This window comes from Candoia aspera, chromosome 5 (assembly GCF_035149785.1).
Source record: "Candoia aspera isolate rCanAsp1 chromosome 5, rCanAsp1.hap2, whole genome shotgun sequence".
NCBI classification, from domain to species: Eukaryota; Metazoa; Chordata; class Lepidosauria; order Squamata; family Boidae; genus Candoia; species Candoia aspera.
The window spans coordinates 30,303,811-30,331,526 of NC_086157.1; the positions used below are offsets into that span (position 1 = coordinate 30,303,811).

General features: G+C 35.0%; 1 protein-coding gene across 1 annotated transcript in view; it reads right to left on the reverse strand.

Annotated features, from left to right (window-relative positions):
- Positions 1 to 441: 441 nt before the first annotated feature.
- ANKRD10 (ankyrin repeat domain 10) overlaps positions 442 to 27,716 on the reverse strand; it is a 34,519-nt gene continuing 7,244 nt past the window's right edge. The window contains exons 2-6 of the mRNA XM_063304853.1: positions 24,386 to 24,538; positions 21,302 to 21,393; positions 5,227 to 5,462; positions 3,735 to 3,830; positions 442 to 968 (exon numbers count right to left, since the gene is read on the reverse strand). Coding sequence (XP_063160923.1) covers positions 514 to 968; positions 3,735 to 3,830; positions 5,227 to 5,462; positions 21,302 to 21,393; positions 24,386 to 24,538 — 1,032 coding nt within the window. The 3' untranslated portion in view covers positions 442 to 513. The remainder of the gene's footprint in view (positions 969 to 3,734; positions 3,831 to 5,226; positions 5,463 to 21,301; positions 21,394 to 24,385; positions 24,539 to 27,716) is intronic.

The following is a 27,716-nucleotide window of genomic DNA, read 5'->3' on the forward strand; positions in this document are numbered from 1 at the left end:
ATACCTAATCATTGCTTCAGTTTAAGCAGTTATTAATAAAAGAAAATTCACTTCCTTTTAGAACTGAGCAAATACATAAACTGTTCTTACTGCCACCGGGACCCACTCCTTGCATAGTCTTAACTGGCGCTGATATTGCTTACCACAGTCTCAACAGAAAATATTAAATCAAAACACTGTATTTGCTAATATCAACACGAACTAATCTACACAAATTTAGTTTTTTTAAAAAGGTTTAATGAAAGTGAAAACATTCTAAAAGTTCTTATAGCAAATAAAAAAATACAAAACTAGACCTCGTCATAAAAAACAAACATTCCATTGCAAAATTAGGTATTAATATAACTAATGAACCCGATGCATGCAAAATTAGAAGCATAAGGCTGTTGTGTCAGATGCTTTTAATGTGTAAAAAAAATCTTGCGACTTTCCGGTGATACCCCCACCCACCCCCATTACATTGTGGTACTATTTCAAAGTACGTTAACATCCACAAAACATGGCATTAATAATTTAGGAACCATGATAAAGATACATTGTACCTAAGACAGTATTATCATATTTTTGTGCAACTTTAATCGAATTGGAATGCTCAACAACACTGTTAAGTTCAGGAATACTTTCAGCAGTATCCCCAAAACCGTGGTAATGTCCATAGTGCAATGTATCTCCAAGGTCATCCAACCATGAAGGCCTATTTGAAACAAGACTACTTGGGCTTCCATTCAAATGTAAAGAACCACACATGTCAGAAGCATTTAGAACTTTTTCTGGTTCCTCAACACTAAGGCCATCACTGATTATATGCTTATGACCAGAGATCAGTGCGTTAGGTACTATCAGTGTTAGGCATTCTTCACGCCTGGAACTCAATCCATTGAGCTGAGGTGGGGAAGTGAAGTCCAAATGTCCATTGATGATATTTCCATTTGCCAATGCATTCAATATGGAGTTACTGCAATTCATATCTGTATTAAGAAATAGACCTGTCAAGCACAAATTGACTCAAAATAAAAACCATCTTGTCTACACTATTTTAAAAAAAAGCTATAAATTGAATAGGTCCCAGGTCAAACTTTATTTTAGATCTTCATCAGCTTGCTTGCATATTTTACACATTGGGACACCTGTACCTAACAAATCTTTGAAAACTGTCTAGCTGGTTAATTTTTCTGATGAAGAAAATAATCTAATCCACACACAGTACTATACATACTTGCTTAATAGTACGCTCCCCCAAACACAATGGGTTTATTGCAAGTAACTATGCCTAGGTTAATCGTATGTGTATTTCTAACAGTTATGGCTAGTATGTAATATGTCAATACAAACCTGCAAGCATTATTTTGGGAAAGAGGACACAGATAATGTTAAGTGTAATTTTAAATGCTATAAAACCTTGTTTTATAAAATTTAATAGAAACTAAACTTGTGAATAATTTAGCTATTTTAAGTTCAGATAGGCATACAGTAAACAGTAATTATGAAAAGTCTTGGATTTTTACAATTATGAAAAGTCTTGTAAAAATTCAAGAATGGTTATGCAATGTATTATGATCAGACATTTTATATCAATTTTATTTAAAATACAAAGCAAAACAAAACCATCTTTAGAAAACAATATGTACAATTTTCAGAAGTGCCATCCATTTATGCAAACTGTACAAAGGTACTTATATACTAGACCAATGAGTTAATCATTAATGCAATAATTACATAATATTCATAATGTACTTTGAAGTGGACATTTAATGGGACCAGTTCAGAAATAGGGCATTAAAATATTAGTGTAGCCCTAGAAAACCTCCTTGCAAGAAATAATAGAATGTCCCACCGTGCACAGAAAAAATAGTGCTATGCTTGGGTTTTTTTTTTAAATTTGTCTTGCTCTATCTATGAATGGTTTTGTTTTGTTTAGCAGAATTTGGCTTTATTTTTGCAAAGTGCCATTATTTTATTAATATTTTCAGCATAAATGCTGTAAGTGCACAAGTAATTTGCAGTATCAGTGTTTTACCTCAATGGGACCATTTAAAGTCACCGGCCAGAGCCTATTAAACTCCTCTACTACTTTGGTTTCTCCTGTTACATAAACTTATTATGATATTAAAGGTAGCTTTTATGAGTCATGATTTTCAGATCATGGTTGATCAGTTTTCCACAAAAGCTTGCAAGAAATATTAAATGCTATAGGGGTCCTAGAAAAGAGATTTAACAGGCAAAATACACTAGTAGTTTTTTCCTCCTTAAAATTTATATAAAATTCTTGTTTAATGTAAGGGCATTTCTAGTGAGAACTGTTATATTGAAATTACTATAAAACAGTAGAAAATGTTATTAATTCACAATATAATTTTCTCTCTCTCTGAATGGTTCTACTGAACTCAACAGGTCTTACTTCTAGGTAACTGCATAGGGGTTTCCAACTCAGCTACCATTCAGATAATTTCTTCAATTGTATACAGAAATGACTAAATTATCCAACCTGCTTAATATTCTTATACTATACAAATTAGGAAAATTGTTATAAATGAATACAAATATTAAAATTTACAGATAAAATCATATACCAGCAGGAGTCCTGTTAAAATGCTAACTACCACCATCCTAGTATAGTGATTCAGAATCTTGTGTTTAGTGTAGCAGCTATACTTTGTTGCCTCCATCAGTGTGTGCAGTCTTCTTCACTGACTTCAGTGGAGGGAAAAGCTTTTTACAAACAGTATTACACGCACATAAAGTTGATTTTTCCACTGATATGATTGAAAAATAAGCTACTGCTTGATTTGCAGCCATGTCAGAATATTTTTGATGAATTTAATCATAGATACTTTCCCCTTCCATCCCAATTTCCATGGGCCCTTAATTCCACTCCCCCAAGGTAACTTGTAAGGAGAGAACAGACTACACATGGCATATTCCCAATGAAAACACTTTCACTCATTTGTACCTAATATTAATTAAAAACAAATCCCAAATCTAAGTCACAACCCATATAGTTACTGACTCATTTAGCTTGGCCTTGAATAAGCCCTTTTGAAATGGGAGGATTCCAAATATAAGTACCCACCCTTGAGAAAGAAAAGCAAGTATTATTGATTACAATTTAAATTAATATGGATGGCATTTTCTTTAGGTTTCAAATAGAAACTCGGGAAGTATCAATCATTGATATTAATTCAGCTAACATTAGCATCAAGCTAAAAACAAATATACTTGTATTAATGCATATAGAATAACTTGGGGACAAAGCTGGTAGCATTTGTAGAGCTTTATTTGTGATACTAAAACTAGTCATATGATTATGAAGGCAGTGCAATTAGCTTTTTATTTTATCATAATAAATAACTGTTGTGTTAATCAAGCTATTAAGATTCTTTTAAGAAGCAGTCATCTGTGATCAAGGCACATGGCATGCATGTTTTAACTCAACACGGGCAATATATTACACCTGAAACCAACACCTTCAAAATTTTACAACACCTTCTACAAATATTCATACTGGTTAGGAAGCCTTAAGGTATTTTAGAAGTAAAATAGCTTAAGAGTTTGGACATATGCAATAAGTTAAAGCTATAGATAAAACGCATATTGATTCTTGCAACGACAAGGGGTTTGCATTGCGGAAACGGTGTAAATTTCAATCTCTTTGGGTTCAACAGAATCATTCTTCTGTTTTGTTTCTTCAATCATGTGAATGATCTTGTGGTTAACAGGAAACTCTTGTCTCCCACCTGATATAAGAGCAAACTCTCTATCAACATGCATATTGTCAGCATCCTCTTCATTTCCTCCATTTGTCATTGGTATTAGGCCATCAAAACTCTGATCTGTTTAAGAAAAAAAAATATTCAGAACAGTACATAATTTATTGATCTATAAAAAATAGTTTACATCTATATCTTTAAGAAAAAGAGGGCAACACTGTTGTTTTAGGCAGGTGATGTTTGAATTTTTTGTGATATGAAAGCCTTGAGGTCAATCTAGAATCTAGCCTGTCCTAGTCAGTTTCTCCCAGGCTATTACAAATCTTGAACCCTATCTACATAAGCATGTTTGTTATATCAAGGTTTGTAAACAATTACTCTGTTTACATGGCAGCTTTTTTACTTAAAACTGACCACCTGAATCTGATTATATTGATAATTTCAGAATGAGAAATGCTACTTTTAACAATAGTTCATTCTTAAGATCTGCTGTAATGATATTGTTTAAACACACTTGCTTAATGATTGTGCTATCTTATATTCGACACAATCAGCATAGTTCTACCTGCAGACTGCATGAGAAAGCTAAGCGGTATCAGTATTTCATATACCTGGAAATGTTTAATCAGATATATAGTGAGGCAACACGAAACAGTTTGAAAATATAGTCAATATTAAGCCAATACCTAAATGTTAAATATGATCATATGGATTAATTTAACGATTTAGCAATTTTAATGGAAATAGTTGCCAAGTAAAAAGTAGCACACTCTTTAGAAAATGACATTTTTCATGTCCCTAAAATAAACTTTCTTACATCTTCACAAACTCAATATGCTCATAAGGATAGAATAAAAATGTATTATGATAGAATACAAAATAATACAAAAATAATCTTTATTCAGTTTATGCTAAGTTGCTTTGATTTTCAGTCAAGACTAATTCTAACATTCAGCACCAATTCAGCAGAATGGGAAGCAACTGGTTCCTGCTATGTGATTTGCCACAGCATTATGCACTCCTCCCTTGTATGGAAAGATACAGGTAGTCCTTGCTCAACAAACATTTGTTTAGTGGTTTGGACTTATGATAGTGCTTGGGAAACCAACTTACAACCAGTCCTCGCACTTATGACCATAGCAGCATCCATGCAGTCACATGATCACAATTTGGGCGCTTGGCAACCGGTTCGCATTTATGACCATTGCAGCGTCCTGTGGTCACCATTTTGACCTTTCTGGCCAGCTTCTGGCAAGCAAAATCAATGGGGAACCATGTGATTTGCTTAATGACCATGTGGTTCGTTTAGTGCCCATGGTGATTCGCTTAACGACTGCTGCAAAAAAGGTCAAAAAATCAGGATGGATTCGCTTAATGACCACTTCGCTTAGCAACCAAGATTCCAGTCTCAATTGTGGTTGTTCAGCGAGGGCTACCTCTATACCTGTGATTTATCATCTGAGTTATTATCATTACAATTTTTCAACTGAAATGGAGAAACCCCTCACCAATGTCTTACCTTCAATTCTAGCTTTCTTCATTCCAACATTGTCCATGTCTTCAAAAGATCGTTTTCGACTGGGCCCTCTATTGAGGAAACTTGGACTAGTATTCTGATGGACCCCATTTAAGATGCCATTGCTATAGAAATGGTTCAATGGGCAGTTTTGGAGGTTCAAGAGCAATTGAGCACATTCCTGGAAGCCCTGGGTATGTGCAAGATCTGCTGCTGTCAGGCCACTGGCATTTCTTAAGCTGCGCAATACAAATATATTGAATTATACCCCATAATAAAAAATAAGCTGGTGACTGCTGCTGATTTTACTAATTCTGAAGATGAGTGTTTTTTCTATTTTCCCCAGAAAGGGCATTTAAGCTATCATGTTTAAAATTATATTACTAATCTTTTTTAGCACATATCTGCATTCTAAGCAAAATTTGGGAAGCAGTACAATTAAGAATCATTATGTGCCATAAAAAGTAATTCCTACTTAAGTGCCTGAAAATGCTAAAATGTCTTGCCTGCAGCCTGAAGCATCTCATCTTTACACAGACTTCAGACATTTGATCCAACTCCTGTCTTATATCATCTGATAAAAAGGAATTATCTGAAGGTAAATATTCAAAATAATTGTTATAAAGGAATCTCATACCACAAAAATATTTCAGTTCTTCTTAACAATAAAAAGTAGGTATGCAGGTGTAGTATCTGCACAGAGCATTTTATCTTGCCAATGGTTATGTTTTGTATTAAGCGGGCAGCTTATATCAAAGTTTGTGACATCATAAGTGGTAGAATATTATCCAGTATTTTAAACCATTATCATGGAAGATATATTAAGACTTGAGCTTTAAAACTGAAATTATTCAGGCAGGTATCTGAACAATTCACTGCTTATTGAAAACTATGTGACAGAACACACACATACTATATATATAGGCAGAAAACAGAACAACACAGACAGCAGGTAATTTTTTCCCAATTACAAAATCCTGTGCCTTGTATATCTCTTATACACATCATGTAGCTTAAGCAACATGGTATATTATTAGAATGGGGAAACAGATTGTTGGGGTTATTTAGGAAATAAGATCAAATATGCTAACTGATATAAAGTATTAATCCATGATTAATTCAAACTGCAGAAAGATTTAGGATAGAAGTCTGAGATGGGAATGTTTCAAGGCAAGTAGTCATTATTAATGAAAAAGCCATTCTACTTTTTCAATGGCAGTCGGCAAAACTTGTAGATCTATGAGCTACACTATAGATATAATACATTCAGAATGATTAACATCTCATGCAAGTGGGAAATGGTCAAGAAACCCACAACCTTATCAAATTCAGGCTAGCAAACATCTCTAATCTCAGACACTGTTAAGAAGGAAGTTGTAAGTGAAAGCCAAAGAAAACCAGCTCTCTAAATAATAAAGGGTCAGCTGGAATGTCCTCTATAATTCTGGAAAAATTCTACTAAGCCCAGGGCGGTTACCAATATAGCCAATGAGCAATGCTAAGGAAGCCATTAGAGAAAATGGAGGTTTCTTCAGAAATTCTCTTGCCCAAAGGAGAACACAAATTTGCTTGAAATGAGTGGAATGTTAAGAAACACAACAAAGGAGTCTGAGGAGTATACTGCCAAATAAACTTATTAAAAATTCTTTGTATCAGCAGCAAGAACCTTGTAATGGAAGGCAGTGGAACTGTTGGATTAAAAGCAATTAAAGGCATGCTAAAAGTGGATCAAAAAATTGAGAAGGTGCTCTGAATGAATTCTTTGTATCTTTGCATATATAGAACAGATACTAGTGCCTGGATTAATCTTTTCAGGAAGTAAGCAGAAAGACCAAGGCAACAATCACGATAGATGAAATCCTAGAATCTACGAACAAAACAACTCATCTGAGTGCTAAAACTTAACTGACATGGATGACATCACATTATTTAAGATTATTAGAACCAATAGATACAGTTCTTTCCAAATTGAGGGAATGGGCTCTAAAATGGCAAATGCAATTGATGTAAGAGTAAAGCAATGATCAGAAGAACAAACTATCCCTACTGTCTTTCATAGACTGGTTTTGATCAGGGAAGGAATTGTGGACTGATGCTGCATAATGAAAATAATCAATTCAGCAGGCAGCTGCAATGAAAAATTAACTGCCAATATTGTAATACCTTCAACCTATTTGAATAAAGCAATCTATTTACTCTGGTCACAGCTCTTCAAAACATCTGTGAAGCAAAACTGGAAAAGATGCCAGTGGCAAGCAAAATGATAAACAGGCTAGAGCAACCCTCCATGAGGAAAGGTTGCAACAACTGTGGTGTAAACCTTGGGGGAAGGGGGGGTGCTGGCAGGCGGATATGATAGAAATATGTAACTTTACACCTGTGAAAAGGATGCAGATGGGTGGTTTTTATTTTTTTTCAAACAGAAGAATCTACTGAAACTGAATGACCTAAGTTTTCAGGTCAGAGCAAAAGGATTTCGTCACACAGTGCATTAATCCATTCCACTTCTGAAAGAGAAGATGACAACAAACACTACCTTGAATGGTTTAGAAAAGGAGTTAGATAAATTAGCACAATAGAAGATTATGCAGTAGTCATATAGCTACCTATAACCTCTACAGGGAGAGCTAATTTGGTGTAGTGGTTAAGACATCAGGCTGGAAGCCAGGAGACTGTGAGTTCTAATCCTGCCTGTGGCACGAAGCCAGCTGGGTGATCTTGGCCAGTCTCTCTCTCAGCCCTAGGAAGGAGGCGACAATGGCAAACCACTTCTGAAATCTTGTCAAGAACACTGCAGGGACTTGTCTAGGAAGGCACCAGGCACTTAACTCGAAGGCAGCAAAAAACAAACAAACAAAACAACTCTCTAAAGGAGGTGGTAGGTCTCATAAGTAGATCTCATGGAACCAGAAATAGGATTGTTTCAAAGAGTGAAATTACAGAAAACGAAACTTTTAGTAATTCAAACATAAGCAAGCTCCCTGCCAAAAGACCAATAAAGAGGAAGGAGGTTTCCTTTTATTCAATTATGTCTTACTTGTAATGGTCAAGAAAAGAAAGTGTCTTAAAATTTTTAACAGCAAAAGTTAGTGTTTGGAAAAAGTAGCTTAAACACAGTAACTGGGAATGATGAAAAATTTTGGTATTAAGCAAAAATCTGCTACAGACCTTTTCTCCATTAAACGGAGACAATTTTTATTTCAAATGTACACAAAAGAGGTGACAAGTGAATGAAATGAGAATACAACAAGTAATTGTTAATTCAATCTAATTTCATATCTGAACAAAAAGCTTACTTAGACAGCAAAGACATCTATACATATACACCTCCTGGTGACCCATTTATCTTATCTTGTCAGTATAAAAGGTAATGTACAGCAGGCCTTAAAGCCTGCATAATTGATTTTTTGTTCATTAGTTTTACTAAAAGAAATAGGTTGAAAGAAATCTGGCAAAAATTTATTGAAAGCAATTCTTTTCATTCAGTCTTATGTTAAGTTTCTTCAAAAATGTGGACTTTGATATGGACTAAGACAGAGCTCTTGTAACATTCAACATGATTTAACAGAAAACTAGCTTTTAAGCAGGAACACAAAGATTTTTATTGATCAAGACTTCAATAATTCTGGTAATGATGGAGTTTATATAAAACTGGCTTAAGAGAACACTGTGAAGAAACATAGTATCAAAGTTCAGTACCCAGGTGGCTGAACTACCCACATGAAGTGGCACAATACTTAATTTGCTAATCCGAAGAATTACTCTAGTGCTTATACCACAGTGCAATACTATATCCTGCGCTGTAGAGAAAATATTACAGGTCAATTAGGCTGCATAAGTGAGCACTGAATATTGTCAACAGTAACTGCTACAATAGCAGCAAAAAGGTTTTCTTATGCTTTAAAAATGTTTTTTTTTCTCTTGGAAATTAGGGCACTGAATGCAAGCTTTCACTAAACTAAATCTATCTGGAACATATTCTGCAACTTACTGGGATAACTGAGTTACAGAAACAATATAGATAACAAGGTAGGGGAAGAAAGAGGTAAAATGTTCCCTTTTCTAAATGAGAAAGGACCAACCGGAGGAAAGAACAAAAACTAGTTACTCCAATGTGTTGAATATATGACTCTGTGATACACGATAAAAATTTCATCTGAGTTAAATGTCTATTCTTCTGATCTTTAACAGTGATGTACATGTATACCTTGTTTTGCAGTACTAAGGGCAACTCTCATAGCGACTTCTCCCCGTTTGCCTCATCCACATTCCTCTTGGGTAATGTGCTGCTCCCAGAGACTTCATGTCTATGGTTATTCTTGCCAAGAGGTCTTCTCATCTGTGGTATCACTCTTCTTCTGTTTTGGGTTTCCACTTAGCTATGTCCCCATGACATCCATTCTAAGGCCATGATTCATTTGAGACTGTTATAATATTATAAACCAGCTATTAAAGGATGGCAGTGATGAAGCATATAGTATTTTAGAACATAAACTGTGCAATGCTCTCAGCTAAAAACAGATTCATCAGCAGTTCCAATTCCTACTGGAATTATCAAACACACATTCTTTGACTGTATCAGGAACCTTATCCTTAATGTGATGCTTGGTGTTAACCTCACCAATTTCAACTGCTAACAAACTGCTGTTTGTTATACATGAATACTGCTACCTTCCAATAATGAAAGAATTAAAAGATGCATATGAAGCCAACCTGTTTCAAACAGCCTACAATGATTTTTTTTTTAAAGATTGCAGAGCACAAACCACTTTAATTAAGAACAGTAACTCTGACATTCAAAAATCGCTGCTACTAATTATAATTATCAGGTCATGATTGAAATTTCAAAGCCAATATGTTGCAGTGGTGAAGGTGCTGAACTAGGATTGGGGAGATCCAGGTTCACGTCCACTCTCAACCAGGAAGTTCACTGAGTGATTCTGGGCCAGTCCCTCTCTTTTAGCCCAATACATCTCATAATATTGTTGTGAGGAAGAAAAACAGAGAGAATGCAGTACACGCAGTCTTGAGCTCCTGGAGGAAAGGCAGGGTATAAATCTAATAAATAAATGGGTATCCTGAAGACAGTTGCAGACAAAAAATGTGGTAACAAATATTATTTTGCCAGATTTTTTTTTAGTGTATGCTTTGCTTGCTTTTCCTGTGGTTTATTGGAGAAGGGGAAATTAATTTCATTCAGATAAGTCAGCTGAAAAATTAAAAATATCATCCACTTATAATGTCACATACTTTGAACAAAACATGTCTAAAATGTTCATCTAAAAAAGGGGGTTCAGCTTATATGAAGACTAGCCTCCAAGAATAATTTAAGCAACTGCCAGTTTCTGCAGCTCAAAATATTTCTTCATTAATTGCCATGAGACAATCTAAGAAAACAAAATCTCCATTCTTAATATGCTCATTCAAACTTATATTGTTAGTTTATAAATTATAAAAAAAGATACTGTAATTAGGCTAAGCAAAAGCATGCAAATCTATATATTCTATTATCTGAATTCCTAGATTAGCATTAAAACCAATCACCGCAACAAATACCTCAACAGTATGCCTTGTGTGCAGAAAGGAAGCGATACTGAACATTCAATGCCACAACTGTAAGGTTTTCGGAGAAGCACCTGTGGCAGTTTCAGCAGTTTCTATATGGAATGCTCCCCCTTTCTAGGATTACTTGAAAAAATCAAGTCAATTCGAATTACGTAGCTGTAAAACATTGACATGTGTAGTTTTTATAGTTTCAGAATCTTCTCTTTGATTTAAAAAACGGGCAATGGTGCATTAAACAGGAAACTTACATCATAAGGGATCACATATTTTGCAGGCAACATTTAGACTAAAGTTATATTAACATACATAAAGTGCAGTGGCACATAATTCATTATCATTAAGCCAACATCATGTGACCACCTTAACCATGAGACAGTGCGCCTGACTCAAGGACGGACTCTCAAGCACGGATTTTCATCCTGAAGCCCAATGTAATTCTCTCAGTTCTCTGAAATGTAAACATGATATGTACTAGAAACAAATCGTCAACTCACGGCTTCTGTTACTTTAAAATTTGGCAAATTGCAAGTAAAAATGAATTCTTAACTATGCCTACATGAAAAAAATAGCTAATACAAGGGATTAAGCAGAACTCTTGCTACTGAAATATTTCTTCCACAGGTTGCTCACATACTAGCATATGGCCACTAAACAAAATCAATCAATCAATCAATCTAAGAGACTCTAAGATGGAAGTTTTAACCCTTTGGCATCCAAAAATTGAGAACACAACAAAGTGATCTTGAGACTATTTTTAACCGTTTAAAAGACAGATTGAGAAAACTTCTCCAGAGTTGCTGCAGAAATACACTGCACATACAGATATTATGATGCCATGTTTTCATTACATACTGACATCCTTTAAAACTTACGTACTAATTCAACAGTAAATGGGGCTACTACAATGTTTACTTCTATACTTCACATTATGAATAGCTGCAAGACAGCTAAACACTCAGCTGTTAGATTTATCTTCAAAAGGATTCATTTTTTATTTTCCCCTAATAGACTTTTACATAAATTAGTGCATTTTTAGACACACTTGTGAAGATTTCTCCACTGTCTCTTTAAACCTGAGACTGCAAGTAGAATTTAAGCCTGTACTGTTATGATGAAATATATTTTCTCTAGCAGAGAAAGCAAATGATTTAAAAGAATAGTTAAATCTAATACATGTATTTCTATGAGTAATTGTCTGAACCGTTATCTCTAAGAGAATATCATTTATAATCCTTATAGCAAGCCCCTCACAAAAAAGGAAGTGAAGAAATCAGTAACTCTCATTCTAAGGTTCTTAACAGCAAATGCTAATGTTCGAAGTAGTTTTCACAAAGAGTCTTGGAATACAGAAAAAAGAACAACTACTTTTGCAAGTGCACAGACAAATCTATGAAAGTAGCGGTGCAAGATCAGGACAGGAATCAGCTGAAGCTGAATTTAGGCTGGTTTAGCAAACAATGATCTTGTATCTTGGCTACAACAGACACCTAGTGTAACTACTGAACAAATGGCCAAATATACGTATTCAGATTAAGTCCAACTCCAGGTTCTGAAACAATGAAGTAAAACTGAATGGACTTCAGATGAGACAAAAATTAATTCTTGCATAACACTATGTCAAAGAAAATGGTCACACTACCCTTTTTGAAAATATGTTAGCTAGTCTTTTATAAAGGATTGTCACTGAATAATTTAAACTGAAGTAGTTACATTTTTAGTCAGATGAAAAGTTACTGCAGCTTTGGACCAGTAAGTATATTTAACAAAGATGGAAAAATACAGAAATACCCACAATAGAAGAGTGGACTGCAAAGATGGTAGAACTTGCTGAAATGGCTAAATTGACTTGTCTAATTAGGGAAGAAACAACTACTACTTTTATAAAAGACTAGAAACCCTTTATGGACTTTTTGTTGAAAATGGACAAAAATGAATTGGTTATCTCGGGATTTACCGATTAAAAAGTGTTGTTTATGGGAAGAGAACCAAGACATGTAATTTGGGAGGATGGAAATGGTAATAATCATGCTAATACCTGCTGCAAAGAAGATTGGAAGTTGCTTCTTTATATATATTTTTCTTTTTCTCTGTTTCTCTTTTTAATAATCTTTTTCTTTTCTGTTTTAAAGTTTCTGTAGTATTTAAATTCTGTGTAAAATTCTTTTTCAATAAAAATTATATATAAAAAAGAATTATTCGTTTAACAAATGGAATATAAGCAAAAAAGGATATCTAATATATTCTTTATTTGTACTGAGCAGTGAAGAAACAAGTATCTTTATGAGAATTTAGTAAGAAACTGGAAGTCTTGGATACTAAGAAACCATAAGAAATATACTGTCCATGTATGCCTTCTCTATATTCAAAAATGAAAAAGAATATTTACTGTACTTGTACTAATAAACATACTGCAATATACAAAAGGTTTGTATTATTTTTAATGTTATTTTCATGAACAATGCTGTAAAAAGAGAAAGTGTGGATACTCTTAAAAGTTGGAAAGACCAGAGAAGAGCACTGATTCTTCAAGAAGATCCCTAGAGTTAAGTCCTGGCATTAGGATAGCTTTCCAGATGAATTTTGCTCATTTACACATGGTGGAATATTCTGCAAATCTCATTTCGCTCTGTGATGTGGTTCTAAATAATGCTACTGCACTTTGAAAAGTTTGCAAAAAGTAGAATTATTGGAAATTGATATTGCCTTTTTTTTGTTTTAAATCAAAAGATGTTTGGAGATTTAAAAGTGATTACTGTTCAAGGTAGAGATGGTAAACATGAAGTACTACAATGCTGAAGGAGCCTATCTGAATAGTAAATTTCATTAATATTACAGAATGGTTTGCTGAAAAGTATTAATTAGTACCTCCACTGACAAGTCACTGTTTTGCCTTCAGAAACTGAGCAATATATGGGAACAAATGTAAATAGCCTAAATAGCCAGTTGCTAAGATGGGTAAAGCAGGAAAGCTGCTCAATCTAGCTAAGTTTTTTTCTTTTTTTATACAAGGACTCCCATCAATAGTTTAAGATTGGAGTTATTCTGGAATGATGAAAGCATATTCAGCCGTTTTATTTGCACTTTAAAAAAAAAAAAAAATATTAAAATTCAATGTACTGCATTAAAGCTGTCTCCCAGAAAGGAAGGCGCATCATTCATCTGGTTCTTAGCAGTTTCTCCTTAACAGTCCAGTTCCAGTGAAGTGCTGCACTTCTGAAATTAGCCTAAACCTAAATACTTACAAGTCACGATGTGCAAAAGAGATATAAGAACATGGATAGATAAGAACCGTAAAGGAAGTTTCAGTTGAAGACTATGCTACATATTTGTTCATCAAGTGTTAGTAAGAAACTACATACACTTTTCCATTTATTTAATACTACATGTTCATGTACGTATGGCTGTATAGTTTAAAAACAGACATTTATAAAAATGTAGCTTATGAATATGCATTTATAATGCAGAGAAAGTACATTATAAGAGAAATGTATCTTCATATTTAGTACTGTATTACTATCATGCTATAAAGGCAAAAGAAAACATGGCACCAAAAATTGTACATGTACAACTCAAATGTTTGTTATGCAATTATCATTTTCATCAAACTTCACTAATATGGATAATAAAAATATCTGTCCACATTAAAAAGTTACACCTCAAACCTTTACTGATATGAGGACATTGGGACCACCTGCTTCCCCTCTTCACGTGTCCATGAATACAGAACCAAGTTAATGGAGCAACCATGTTTATGTCTGTTGGGCATACTGTCACAGAATATGCTCCAGCTAAAATGAGAAGTAAATACCACAAACACATCAAAATATTTTCCACTGTGGTTTATTTAACATTGCTTTCTATTAAAGTATACACAACTCTGAAATCCAACTTAAGTACTAGGGCAAACAAAGCATCTTGACTTACATTACTTTTATTTGTTTTATTTCAGAACTGCAAGGTCATCCTTTTTATAGGAATAAATTAAATGTATAAAGGAAGGTATTGAAATTTAAGGGCCTTCCTCTTCAATTAAATGGTAATAATGTTTTAAATACTATACTGTGTAAGCATTACAGGTAGCAAAACGTTCATATGTTAAAACAGTATTTTTCATGTCTAAAGATGAAAAATATCTTTACTTAAACTTTAGATACATATTCCTTGAAAGCATTCAAGGCAAAATATATATTGATTATCTCATCTTATCAATGATCCCAATGTACCAGATTTATGTAACATGAAGAATTGGAAATGCACCTTGTCACTTCTTAATTTTTAAAAACCAGTATTTTTACTCTATAGCAAAAACAGTTCCACAGTAAGCCAAGGTCAAACAGAATGCAGGGGTTCAATTAGCATAGTATGTTACTGATATTTCTATACTGTTGACTCTTATTGACTTTACTGAATGCTTTGTAACCACCAAATTAAAAGCATGGGATTTGCACCTTGTACTGTCAACATTTATTCTTCAGATTTGCTTACCATATTGTACAATATGACAAACTTACTATGTCCAGTTTTCAAAATGGATGCCCAAATTGCCAATTCCCACATAGGCAAATAATGAGGATATTACTATCTCAGTCTGAAAGCTAGAACAATCCAAACCTCATATCCTGCAATTACTGGCTATCACTACCAATCCTGAAGTTTTAAGAGTACTTATTTAATTATTCCCCTCATGCAGAATAACAAAATTCTTTGAAAGTCAGGACAAATGGTAACAATTTATTATCATACATTAATGTCATTTATGTAACTCCTGACATGTTATTATTAAAAATTTATTGGCCACCCAACTCTAGTGGATTCTTGTTGTTTTGAACAGTAGTGTGCAAAACATTTCATATTTGAAATTGAGGAGGTAGAAGTGAACACCCCAAAATCTGAACATTCTAATACTTCGAAAGACATACTTTCAGATATCACATTTTAAAGCATTTTTAATTTTAGGTGTGTCCATGCTTGCAATATACATGTAGCTGTTGATTACCAGATGTTCTAGGTAAATGCTTTCTAAGAGATATTGTTATCTATCTATATAGCACACAATGTAAGAAAACTAAGCTGTTTGGCTTCTAAGGTGTTGCCAGTAGTCAGAGCCCAGAAAGAATGCATACAGAAACTACAAATCAAAAAGTTAATTGAGTACAATTAGAATAACCCAATCTCCTGACTTAGGCTCTTCTGCATATTCAAGATTACGGTGTTTTTCTACTTGCAACAATAATCTTCTTTTATGACACCTAGTTTGTAAACATTGTTATTTACAGGACTTGCAAATAATTTGATGCCTGAGGCAAAATGTCCTCAGGCAAGCAGCATTAATTGCTGTTGAGTCTCTACTACATAGCAAACTTTTAAAATCTTGTAAAATATATACAAGGCTGGTGGCCATATTCCAACACAAAGTGCTTCAAAAAGCGATTCTGTAAAATGAGGGCCATTTAATTTGTAAGCAGCAGCCCTCTGAAAAACATGCTGGTACGAGCATAGAGGTCTTCCTCATTACATTGAGACAGCCACAGCCTCTAGAAGGCTGAGTGTAATTGCTCTGAGGGCTTTTCTATGGTGTGTACATGCATGTGTGTGCACGCAAGCACCAATAACGCTTCTGGTGGACTGATGGTGAAGCACAGAAGTGGTGTCTCACACTCATGCTGAGACAACCTAAGAAGCCCTTGTCAAAGCCAAACTGAACCTTCCAAAGGACATGGCTGCATCTGCACTCTGAGGAAGGGCCCTTCATTCATGCCAATGGGAAGTCTCTCCACAGAAGTTTTGCAGCATTTAAAAAATTAAGCAAACTATCTGCTCTTACTTCCTTGGGTCTATAACTAATATAGTAAGTATATTATTAGGAAAGGAACAGTGATGAGAAGCTTCCAAGGCTTTTAGCAACCTTAGTTTTCACAAGTCACTAAGAGGAAAGACGCCTGAACAATCTTCAGACATCTAGTTAATGCCTAGGATTTCATTTGTGTGTGTGAGAACAATGAATGTGTTATATATACTTAAAAACACTCTATCAATCTAAAATTTTCTAATAAGGGGAGGTTTTTTTCATCTTATCCAGCTAGGACACTGGGAAAGTGACAGCTTCACATTCAGGTTTTCTAGTTTTAAACAAGAGTTTTACAAATTTTAAATGAGAGGACTTCTAGTGGGGAAATGGTGGACTGAGCAGCTGTGCCTGCAGGCTTAGCAGGCGGAGCTAAAGTGGCAAATTTTTTCGGGCTCAGGCAGGTTTTCCTGAAGCCCAGAAACATTCTACGGATAAAGGAGAACACCTGGAATCATCCCATTTGTCCTCTGGACAGCTGCTTGCAGCCAGAAGACTGCAAACAGCATTTCGCGTTTGACTAGTAAGAACTAGCTGGGGGGTGGGGCTGTCATCATTTCCCAAGCCGTTCTGTAGCCTTAAAGGGTCACTAAGACCGGCCACTTGCATAACCTAAGAGAGGCTTTCTACAGTGAGGAGAAGCTGGCTCTCTTGGTGCTTATCGTTATTTTTGGGATTACTTTTTAAAAAAATCTTTTTTAAGTTTGGACTTTGTTTTCCTTCCAAATATAAAGGAGGATTGAGAGTAAACAATTGTCTTGTTATTATTTTTGTACTAAATTTGAAGGTATTAGCATTTTCCTACATGCTGAATCAGCTGATTTGAACCTCCAGCTGTTTCTATTTTCCCTTGGGAACTGTCTGCCTATCTCATTCTCGCTTGTGTAAATATACTCTGAAACTTGACTTTCTTTGATTAAGCTCCATGGGGGCGTTATAATCTACTGCGTGAGACATGGAAGATTTTAAACAGATTTTTTTCTGACTTCTGCCAAGCTTTTATGCAAACTATTTCAGGACATCGCGGTAAATATGAGGTCTAAAATGTGCAATCAGGTTGGGGATGTGGTAGATGAAATTGAGGAATTCAACAGTGACAGAAATGTTTCTTCTAAGAGTGAGACTGGGATTTCTATTGAGATGCTGGATGAAGATTGGATTTTGGAGTTGGAGAAATTTAAGGGAGAGAGAGTTGTTGTTTATTCGTTTAGTCGCTTCCGACTCTTTGTAACTTCATGGACCAGCCCACGCCAGAACTTCCTGTCGGTCGTCAACATCCCCAGCTCCCCCAGGGACGAGTCCGTCACCTCTAGAGTATCATCCATCCATCTTGCCCTTGGTCGGCCCCTCTTCCTTTTGCCTTCCACTCTCCCTACCATCAGCATCTTCTCCAGGGTGTCCTGTCTTCTCATTATGTGGCCAACGTATTTCAGTTTTGCCTTTAATATCATTCCCTCCAGTGAGCAGTCTGGCTTTATTTCCTGGAGTATGGACTGGTTTGATCTTCTTGCAGTCCAAGGCACTCTCAGCAATAAGTGAAATTGATTTTCTGGTAGAATGCTATGAAAAAGAAGGGGTCATTATGTACGGGAAGTTTTTTGAAGAGAGCTGGAATTTTTGAGGGTGGCAGTTGGGCTGTGATTTTTTTCAAGAGAAAAGCTCTGTGCACATTGTGGGGATATATAAATGCTCTGGTTTATTTTGAAGTGGGATAAGGGTTAAAGAACGTTTATCTGGATTGCTTTAAGGGTTTGACTGATGTTATTTGCTTTTAAGGATTTGGATTAAGATTATTAGAGTATAAAAATGTTTATTTGGGTGATTTTAAGGATCTGATTTAAGGCCACTGCTTTGAATTGTTTTTGTTCTTTGGGTTTATTAAGATTAAGATTATTAAAACTGTTGTACTATTACGTATAATGGCAGACAATTTATGTGCTTTTTAGTTTGATTCTTACGATAGTAGACAGAAATGTATAGAAAAGTAATAGGAAGGGATTAAATAAGTGTTACCTTTTGAGGGGAAGTTGTTTAGGGGGGTCTATATGATTTTTTTCCCCTTTAATGTAGAGGGGAGTAACTGTACTTAGTGATCTTTATAGTGTGCTAAAGTGGAATCATTTATAGAAATAATTTGGTGTTTTTGTTTAATATAGAGTAAGAGATGGATTATGGAAATTTTTGTTATGTCCTTGCTGTTAAAAGTGGGAAGGCACATCTTTGTTTTTTTTTGAAAAAAAAATTCTTGTGTTTTCACACTTTGTTTTTTCTTTTTTTTGTAGTTTTTTTGTTTTTTCATAGCTTTTATCCTTGTCTCAAAATTTAATAAAATTCTTTAAAAAAATTAAAATGAGAGAATTTGGTGAATTTTTAAACTGTTAACCAATATGCCTCCCTTAGTCTGTAGTGTACAGCTTACTGAAAAGTCCTTTTCATTCAGCTGCCCCAACTGCCACTTATTTCTCCCTCTGGGGCTCTCCTGTCAGCAGTCAGCTCTTCTAGCATGGGGCAAAAGGAAAAAGCCCTTTCTCAGGTGACATTCTCTTTCTCTCTGCCTTACAGATTTCTCAGTCCTTCCATCTGTTATTGCTGCCAAATTCTCATGTATGTTTTGCAACATTAAGAGCTTTAGCTATTAAAATAATTTATTATTATAATTTAGTTTTTTTTAAAAGGTGAACCCCTGCAGAGGAATCTAATTCCAAACATAAAATGTACTGCTAAAAAAATTAAACTACAAATTACAAAGGTAAGAAAAACAAAGCTTACATTTTGCTTTTCTGAAAGGTATTTGAAAACTGAAACCAAAAATACCATAGGTATGCAGAGAGGCATGCTGTATCTCCTGGCTGCATAAACCAGGATACTGCATATAGCCACCTCTTTCTTCTCCATTTTTCTCCAGACTGCAGATGTACATTATTTATCTCTGTACTCCACAATAGATTTTCTTTCTGCATCTCCTATGTATATCTCATGCCTTGGACCTCCATTCAATTTCAGTCTATCCTCCTTTCTCCTTAGTGAAATCAGTGCTAATAACACATGAAATTTTCACTCTGCTGACCATTCACAATGGAGGGAACTGCTCTGTATGTCATGGTTCAGAAGAATAGGCTGGAAAAATTGGCATACTGGAATCTATATAGAGAAAGAATAAGGCAAACATGATAGAGGACTTTACTGTCTCCAGTATCTTTAAATGTTCCCACATTTATGAGATAAGAGTTGGAGCCATAAAGAATGGCATTTGGAACTAAAGATGGCCTTACACAGTTAAGCAGAAAGTGAGAGAGAGGAGGGATCATGCACTCTTTTCTTACAGAGGCCACACTGATGCCAACGAGGATCCCAAGAGCAGCACCTGAGTGCAACATCCTCTTAAATCTCTTTCCCAGCAATTGGTATAGAAGGAAATACTGCCTCTCTCCCAGCTTTTATCTTCAAGCATACAAATTAACTGGAAAGCAAAAGGAAAAACCACAGAAAAGCTAAATACATTAAGCTAGTGCAATCAATGAACTTCCTACTAATATGTGATATCTGAAAGTACAGTAAGCAGAAAGATTTAATAGCAACTGTGCAATTTCCTGAATTCTGCAATGTTTTTATGTAAAATTACCACTCTTCAAAACTTTAACAGTTAAATTTCACATCCTTGTAACATTTCTCTGATTATAAAGCTTTCAGTTTAAGATAGTATGTCCTCAAAATATATGGTTTCATTTGAGGCATTCACGTTTTTGAAAACATAAATGAAACGTTTCATGTCTTAAGGTACACAGGCAAAGTGAAAAGAGATAATTTACCAAATTTCAAATAAACAAAGGCCAAAGTTTTTATGGCAGTAATTTAAGTGAAAATTTTTTAGCAAGACCATTTGTTGAACAGCTTAAAAAAGATGCACAGGAAGATTCATGGTATCTCTCTGTTGAGTTTCAGTATTAGCAGATTAATTAAAATGGAAACCAAAGGGTTAAAGAAGCAGTGAACTCTCTTGCACTAAACTGAAAGTTTATACTTCAGATTAAATTATAACACTATTTAATATAACTAGCTTCAAGAGAAAATGCTAATGTCATTTATATTATAAGCCATATAGCTTATACTCAACAGTTCTAGTGAACACTGCATCCATTTTGTCCAAGCAGTATGTTGTCACTGTTTGTGAGATTTTCTGGGTATTTTGCAGGTATAAAACCTTGAAAGAAAAAGTTAAAGAACAGAACTACAAAAAACTACTAAACATGCATGCCTGAAATTCTATTTTGACAAATATCTAGATGGTCTGTCATTTTTACAGTTATATACTATTAAAAATAGTTCATCTAAAAATGCCATTAATTGCATTAACATACATACATACATACATATATATATGTTAATACAATTAATATATATATGTTTCCTATATGACAGACACTGTTATTATCCCTTTAGGCACACTTACACAGGAATTCCAATGACTGCAATGAGTAAATGTGCACTGCAGGTGCTAAAGTTAAAGGACACGCTAAATATGAAGCACTTACGTAGCTCAATATATCTTAACTGAAATCAGTTCAGTGCTGTCCACTGTTCTACATTTCTTTGTTAATACCTGAGTTTACTGTTCTATGTTAGTTAACTAGACATACAACTACTGAAAATATCCCCAACCTTACTTACTCTATTTGAGCTCCATGAGCCACAAGGGCAGTTATGGATTCCATACTACCAGATCGGGCTGCTTTGTGAATAGGAGTTTCACCAACATAATCCTGTAGCAAAAACATAGCAAATTAATACAAACTATGTATGACTTCAATGAAGGATTCTTGAACTAAAGATAATAGAAACGTAATCTGGATATCACCTAGCACAGAGTAGTATTCACAATTAACTATACTATTGTACAAGGTTGCATATAACTATCTGGCTAGGACAAGCAGAATCATGATGTATTGCCAGAAGATTTATTAATACATTCCATTAATTTGTATTCTGCCTTGCTAATTGATTGAACATGGAAGGCAGCTAACAACATAAAGGCAGAAATACAAAATAAAAGATAAAAGTAATTTAAACTACACATATAAAACTATTAGCATTTAAAGGTCTGATTAAAGATATTGTATTAAGTGCTTTACTAAATGTGAGTGGGGAACAAAGGCAATTCTCAAAGGAGTATATTCTAGAAGTATATTTCTCTTGCGTGAGCCTATAAATGAGTACATGAAAGCACAGGCATCTTCAAAAAAAAAAAAAAAAAGCCTCTCTTACAGAGCCTAGTATTAACAGATTCGTAACAGGAGAAACAGTCCCTCTAACAGTAAATTCTAAGCTACTTATTACTTTGAAAATTAACATCAAAATCTTAAGTTGTACCCAGAAGGCAACTGCTAGGCATCCTACAATCTTGGTTTTGTACAACAACTAGTAACTTAGTTGCCATGTTTTATACTACTGGAAGCTTCCATATACCTTTCATGGATAATCCTATGTTAGGTTCTTCTGAGTCAAGGAAAGACTTTCTTCAGTAACAGTCCTGTAACTGCTTCCTTTGAAAAGAAGACGTGTCCCACTCACATGGAAACACCGATTACTTCCCTTAATCACAGAGTCAGGTAGAACCTGGCTGACTTGACCAGCCAAGAGAGACAACTCAACTTTATCACTAATAACAGAGGCAGAAAAGTCCCCAAGAGTATTTTGACACCCATATGCAGCTGTTAGGAATTGATTAAAATTGTGTGCCTATCTAAAACAAGCCAGAGAGTAATCTATCTATCACAATGTGTTATATAGGATATGAGGTCTAGAATATGCCTGCTCTGTATATGAGATGCCAGATTCCAGCAGATGTTCACAGTTGTAGTGGCAGATATCAAATCCACAGGTACCCCTAACTGGACAAACTCAGTGTAGAAACTGCAATCTTCCAGGCCAAGAAGCCTAGGATAACCCAATGGCACATTATTGTCCCAGCTAATGCAGAAAGCAAGTTCGTTAAGCAGAAAGACGGATGGTACATCAAAAATATCCCTATGCTTTTCCAGATACCCAACTATGATAAAGTGCTTTCAAAATTAACTAATGGATGCTGAATCAAATCAACAAAATGAAAACAGTATGACCTGCCATCATTCCTCTTCTCTACCTTCCAGACCCTAGGTACGCAGCTAGAAACAGAATTTCTGCAACAATGGGTATGTTTATCCAGGATTAATTCTTAGATGACAGATATTCTACTAGCAGCAGAATCTTTTAGCTGGTGGGCCACAATCACTATCACATACTTCACTGTTAAGATAGCAGTATGAAGGAGAATAACCATCATCCTCTCCCTGAAACAGACTGAAATCTCTCACCACTGCCAATTATCACTTCAAAGGTCATTCCCAAGCCACTGCATTCTGTAATACTTAAATTCTGGCTCCTGACTGTGACCAGAAGCTTCCTTATGATATACCTGATTTGCCAAGGACATTCTGTCCGTATTCAACTGAATAAGCATAGTAACCTGAAACTAATGGGACGCTTATCTCAAAAATCCCAAAATCTTAAAAGGAAAAAAAAAATCAGGCAGTTTAATAGGATTTGCATTTCCATTATAATTTTAGCTAGATCTCAAAAACTTTTATTTTAATTCAGCAGCAGACCTACCAAATAATTCTGTTAGACAGTCATAGATATGCAGCAGCCTACTGGGACCGAAGAATTGGGGATTATTTAGATGCCTACAGGGAAGGGATGAGTATTCTCCACCAAGTGGTGGCTCCAGCTGTGTTTCAGAAAACATTATAAGGAAAAGGTATCTGGGAGGCTATTCCCATGTATCATCATTCTTCATTATCCAGTATCCCCTGAGTCCACTATAATTTCCTTTGTACCCTCCTCCTGGAGGACAGTGCCTGGAACCTTCCAGCAAATGAAAACTTTATCAAAAAATCTCATAAATATACCATGTATTATAAGCTGCAATTCTAAGAAGCTTCAGGGGCTACTTTGGTTAAAATGTAGGGTATAAATAGAATGAATACTATTCAGTGATACATCTGTGAGTTCTGGATTTTAATGGACGCACACTTCTGTATAATGCAGCAGCCTTCTACTGTCCATTTCAGATGCATGAAACTATTTGATAAATACAGTAATATTAAGACAAGTTGATTAAGCCAATACATTTGTTCAACTAAACAAAGCAACTTTTTATTGCTTAAAACAGAATATCTTCCAATATTTAAGATTTCGTTTTACTCTGGACTAATTGTAGTTTTGTTTTTAAGCTGCATTTCAAATATCCTCATGGTTATATGAAGACTTACATTAAATATATATCGAAACAACAAAACACTCTATTTTTCTGCAGAATGTACAGAGAGAACAACTGGAGATGAGTGCATGTTCTGCATCCTCAGTTCTGAACCGTGCTAAAAGGAGCTTCTATCACATTTCACAGAATGCAAGTAGCATAATCCTTTTGTTCAATGACCTGTCATCAGTACACAGACTTCTCTCTAACTGGACATGGTTAGTAACTTGCATAAGACACAGCAACTCTATATGGCAAGGTCTGATTCCAAGACTGAGAACATGCACACGAGGGACACAGAGAGCAAAGTCCTCATCTCCAACATGACTTGGAGCCTGCAATCCCCCCAAAGATTGCATGAAAAGAGCTGTATCTGAAAGCATCTATGGAACTTCTTGAGAATAGAGTTGTCTCACAACTGTAGAACAGCATTTAGAAGATGAAAAAAAGGTTGATACCTGCTTGTTTATGTTGGCCCCTGATTGAATTAACCAGATGAGACACTGAGGATGTCCTCCAAAAGCAGCAATATGGGCTGGTGTTTGCGCAAAACGTGTTGTACACTCATTTACAGTTGCTCCAGCTCTCACTAACTGCATTAGACATTCCAGCTTAAAAAGAAGGAAGAAAATTGATGTTTTAGTGTTTATTATTATTATTAATTTCATACCACATATATCAGACTCAACTGTTAAACTCTATGGCCAATGCCTATACACGAAGCTTCTCTATATTACGTAACTTCGAACAGTTGCTGAACAAGTGATCATTAAATGAGGAGTACCTGTAAATGATTCATGCCAGCCTTTCAAGGTAGGTTAGGTCCACAAGGGTTACTAGAACTCTACTTTATTGACATAGGGTATAATAATAGAATTTTGAATGCCTGACAGAGATTCTCTCTTCCCTCTTATACCGAAAAGAATCAAGGTGGGACAATCTTCAGTTTCTTTCTCACTCCCTCCTCCCTTCCAGGGCTACGCTGGTTGGCCACCTTCCATCTCGATACTCTCTCACAATTTGGGATGAAACTGAAGCAAGGGGGACTTTAGAGATCTGAATAGGAATCACAGTGATATGTGTACGAGTGGAATTGAAATGGATACGTTAATGTCAAAGAAAAACTATATCATGTTTTCTAATGTTGAAGGCTGCAAATGTAGCTAGTCTAAATGGAGAAATGTTAAAATATGAATGTGATTTGCTTATGGAGTGGCTATGTATACAAAGGCTGTTTCTATGCCTGAAGATTGTATATGGAACAATAGCAGCATTCTTCCAAAGGAACAGTAACAAGAGTAAATTAAAAAAAAAAACCTACCATATATAGAGATGTTAACTGCCCAGCAAGGTCTTTGGTAGCATCAGGATCACATGGGTATAAAAGGTGGCAATTAGCAAAATTTGGGAAGTGCCCATTCTGTTATACAGGTGAAAATTGTGTATGTCAGGAGAAATGTTAACAGTTGAGTGTAATGGGAAGGAATTACCTAAGAAGTGAAGGTAGCAAAACAAGACTATATAGGGTCAATAATAAATGGACTGCGGATTGAATGCACAGAGACCATAGAAAGAATGAGGATTGAATCACAAACCTTCATTTTGATGAGATGCTTAAACAGGGAGAAGAAAGAAGTTTGAAGACATAAATGTATGAAGCACTATATTTGTGCAAGCACAGAAGGTTTGCAAGGATTAAAAGGTACACTTAAATGTGTTGTATGCACACATGTGCTTTGCTTTATTTATTTAATAAAAAGAACAAAGAGAAAATAAAATAAAAAAAGATGAAAGGAAAAAAGAAAGCACCAGTGAATGGATTAATTTTTATTGAAGAAATTTTTACAGAATAAAAAATTAAAAAGTAAAGTGATAAGTAAATAAAAAGAAAAGAGACAGAAAAGAATGAAAAAGAAAAGAGAAAAAAGGATATAAAAGAATGGCTTCCAATCTTCCACAGCAGTTATAAATGCATTTGTATTTTATCCTTTCTCTCTAAGATTACATTGTGGCTACCTTCTTTCCATATTCTACCCTTTCTAATAATCAAACCCATAAATCACATTCATTTCCTTCCATTTTCACCAAAAAGTCCATAAAGGGTTTCCAGTCACTGATAAATGCAGTTATTGTTTTTTCCCTAATCAAGCAAGTCAATTTTGTGATCTCTGCAAATTTTGTCATCTTCACCAAGTATTCCTCCATTGTGGGTATTTCAGAGTCTTTCCATCTTTGTGTATATAATAATCGCGCTGCAGTTACCATGTACAAAAACAATCTTCCATAAGCCTTTTCTAATTGTCGGTTCATTAGTCCCAGCAAGAAAAGTTCTGGTTTCAGTTGAATAACTGAACATACTGCTATATGTATTTGAACCCCAAATTTTCTAGCTTTTCTACAAGTCCACCAAGCATGATGAAATGACCCTTCATGTTTTCCATATTTCCAAAAGAGATCTGAAGTACCTTTATGCATTCTAGTTTTTCTCATGTCATATACCAAGAAAGCAGTAGTGAATGGAGTCAATGTAAACTAGATTTAGTTAGATCTCTTTTTTTCTTATTTCCTTCCTCCAATGTATTTTGCTTTCTACTACTTACTCTGTTTCTGCACTTTGTATAATGCTGTGTGCCCCAAAAAGGAAGAGGATGATGGCTTTTTGTATTGAGGTTTGTCATCTACCTAAACACAATTGCTAGAAAGATTTCTGGTTGCTTAGCAACTGTATCTATGAATGTTTGCATTCATGTCATGCAAGGTCACTAAGAATTAAAGGCAGCAGCATCCCACTTTTCTCCTTATAAAGGTTATAAATCACTTTCAAATCTTAATTCACAAAAACTATATAATAGGAGAAATGCAAGTAGGTGTTTTTAGTTTCAATCAAATATACAATTAGCATAATCCAAAATAGGCTAATATGACAAGAATTATTGGCATTATTAGCTTTGTTTCAATGTTGCTAAATAATCTGATGTAAGACATTTTATGACCATAACCATCTACCTCAAAAATGGAAATGAAGATGCCAGAATTTGGTATTTCCATCTGCAACATGCCAGCTTTCCAGATTTTAACATTAACCATTGAAGGGGGAGAGAGCCTGTCAAGTACTATGATCGTAACAGGAATCCCTAGCTCTGAGTACTATGTATCAGAGATGCATAGTTGAAAATTCATGTTTATATCATTTGATATTTATGTACTTAGTAACACATTTACCCTTTCAGTTATTAAAAATTACAATTTGATGGCAATTTCTGGGGGAACTCTGGATATTGCACCAAGGCTTTAAAAAAGCAATGCGTTTCAAACACTGCACCCATTTTAACTGGAATAAATTACTGAGCCATCAAAAGAACCGTAATATTTTAGCAAATGTGAAATCATATCCTAAAGCCTAACTGCAGCAATATCTACACAAATATGTTTTGCACTTATTCATTTAAAAGTTATATCAAATCAACATCAAAACACTTTTCAGCTGGTTTTACAGCCAGTCTGCAATTCTCACAGAATGTGTTACTCTTGAACCTTTCAAAAGAGTGTCTGAAGGAAACTTTTCTTTTATTCCAACTTCAGAAGACACCCAAATGCAGCAGGAGATATTCTTATTGCTTTCAACATTTCCAAAGCCCAGTACAATTAATATTTCCACTCACCTCCTCCACATATACCAGACATGGGTGGAGAGGCAAAGTATCTCTTTTCCGCCCCCAGGCAAAAGTTAACCGCAATGGATGGAGGACTGCTGAATACCCGGAGACAACGGCTAGGAAGACATCTTGT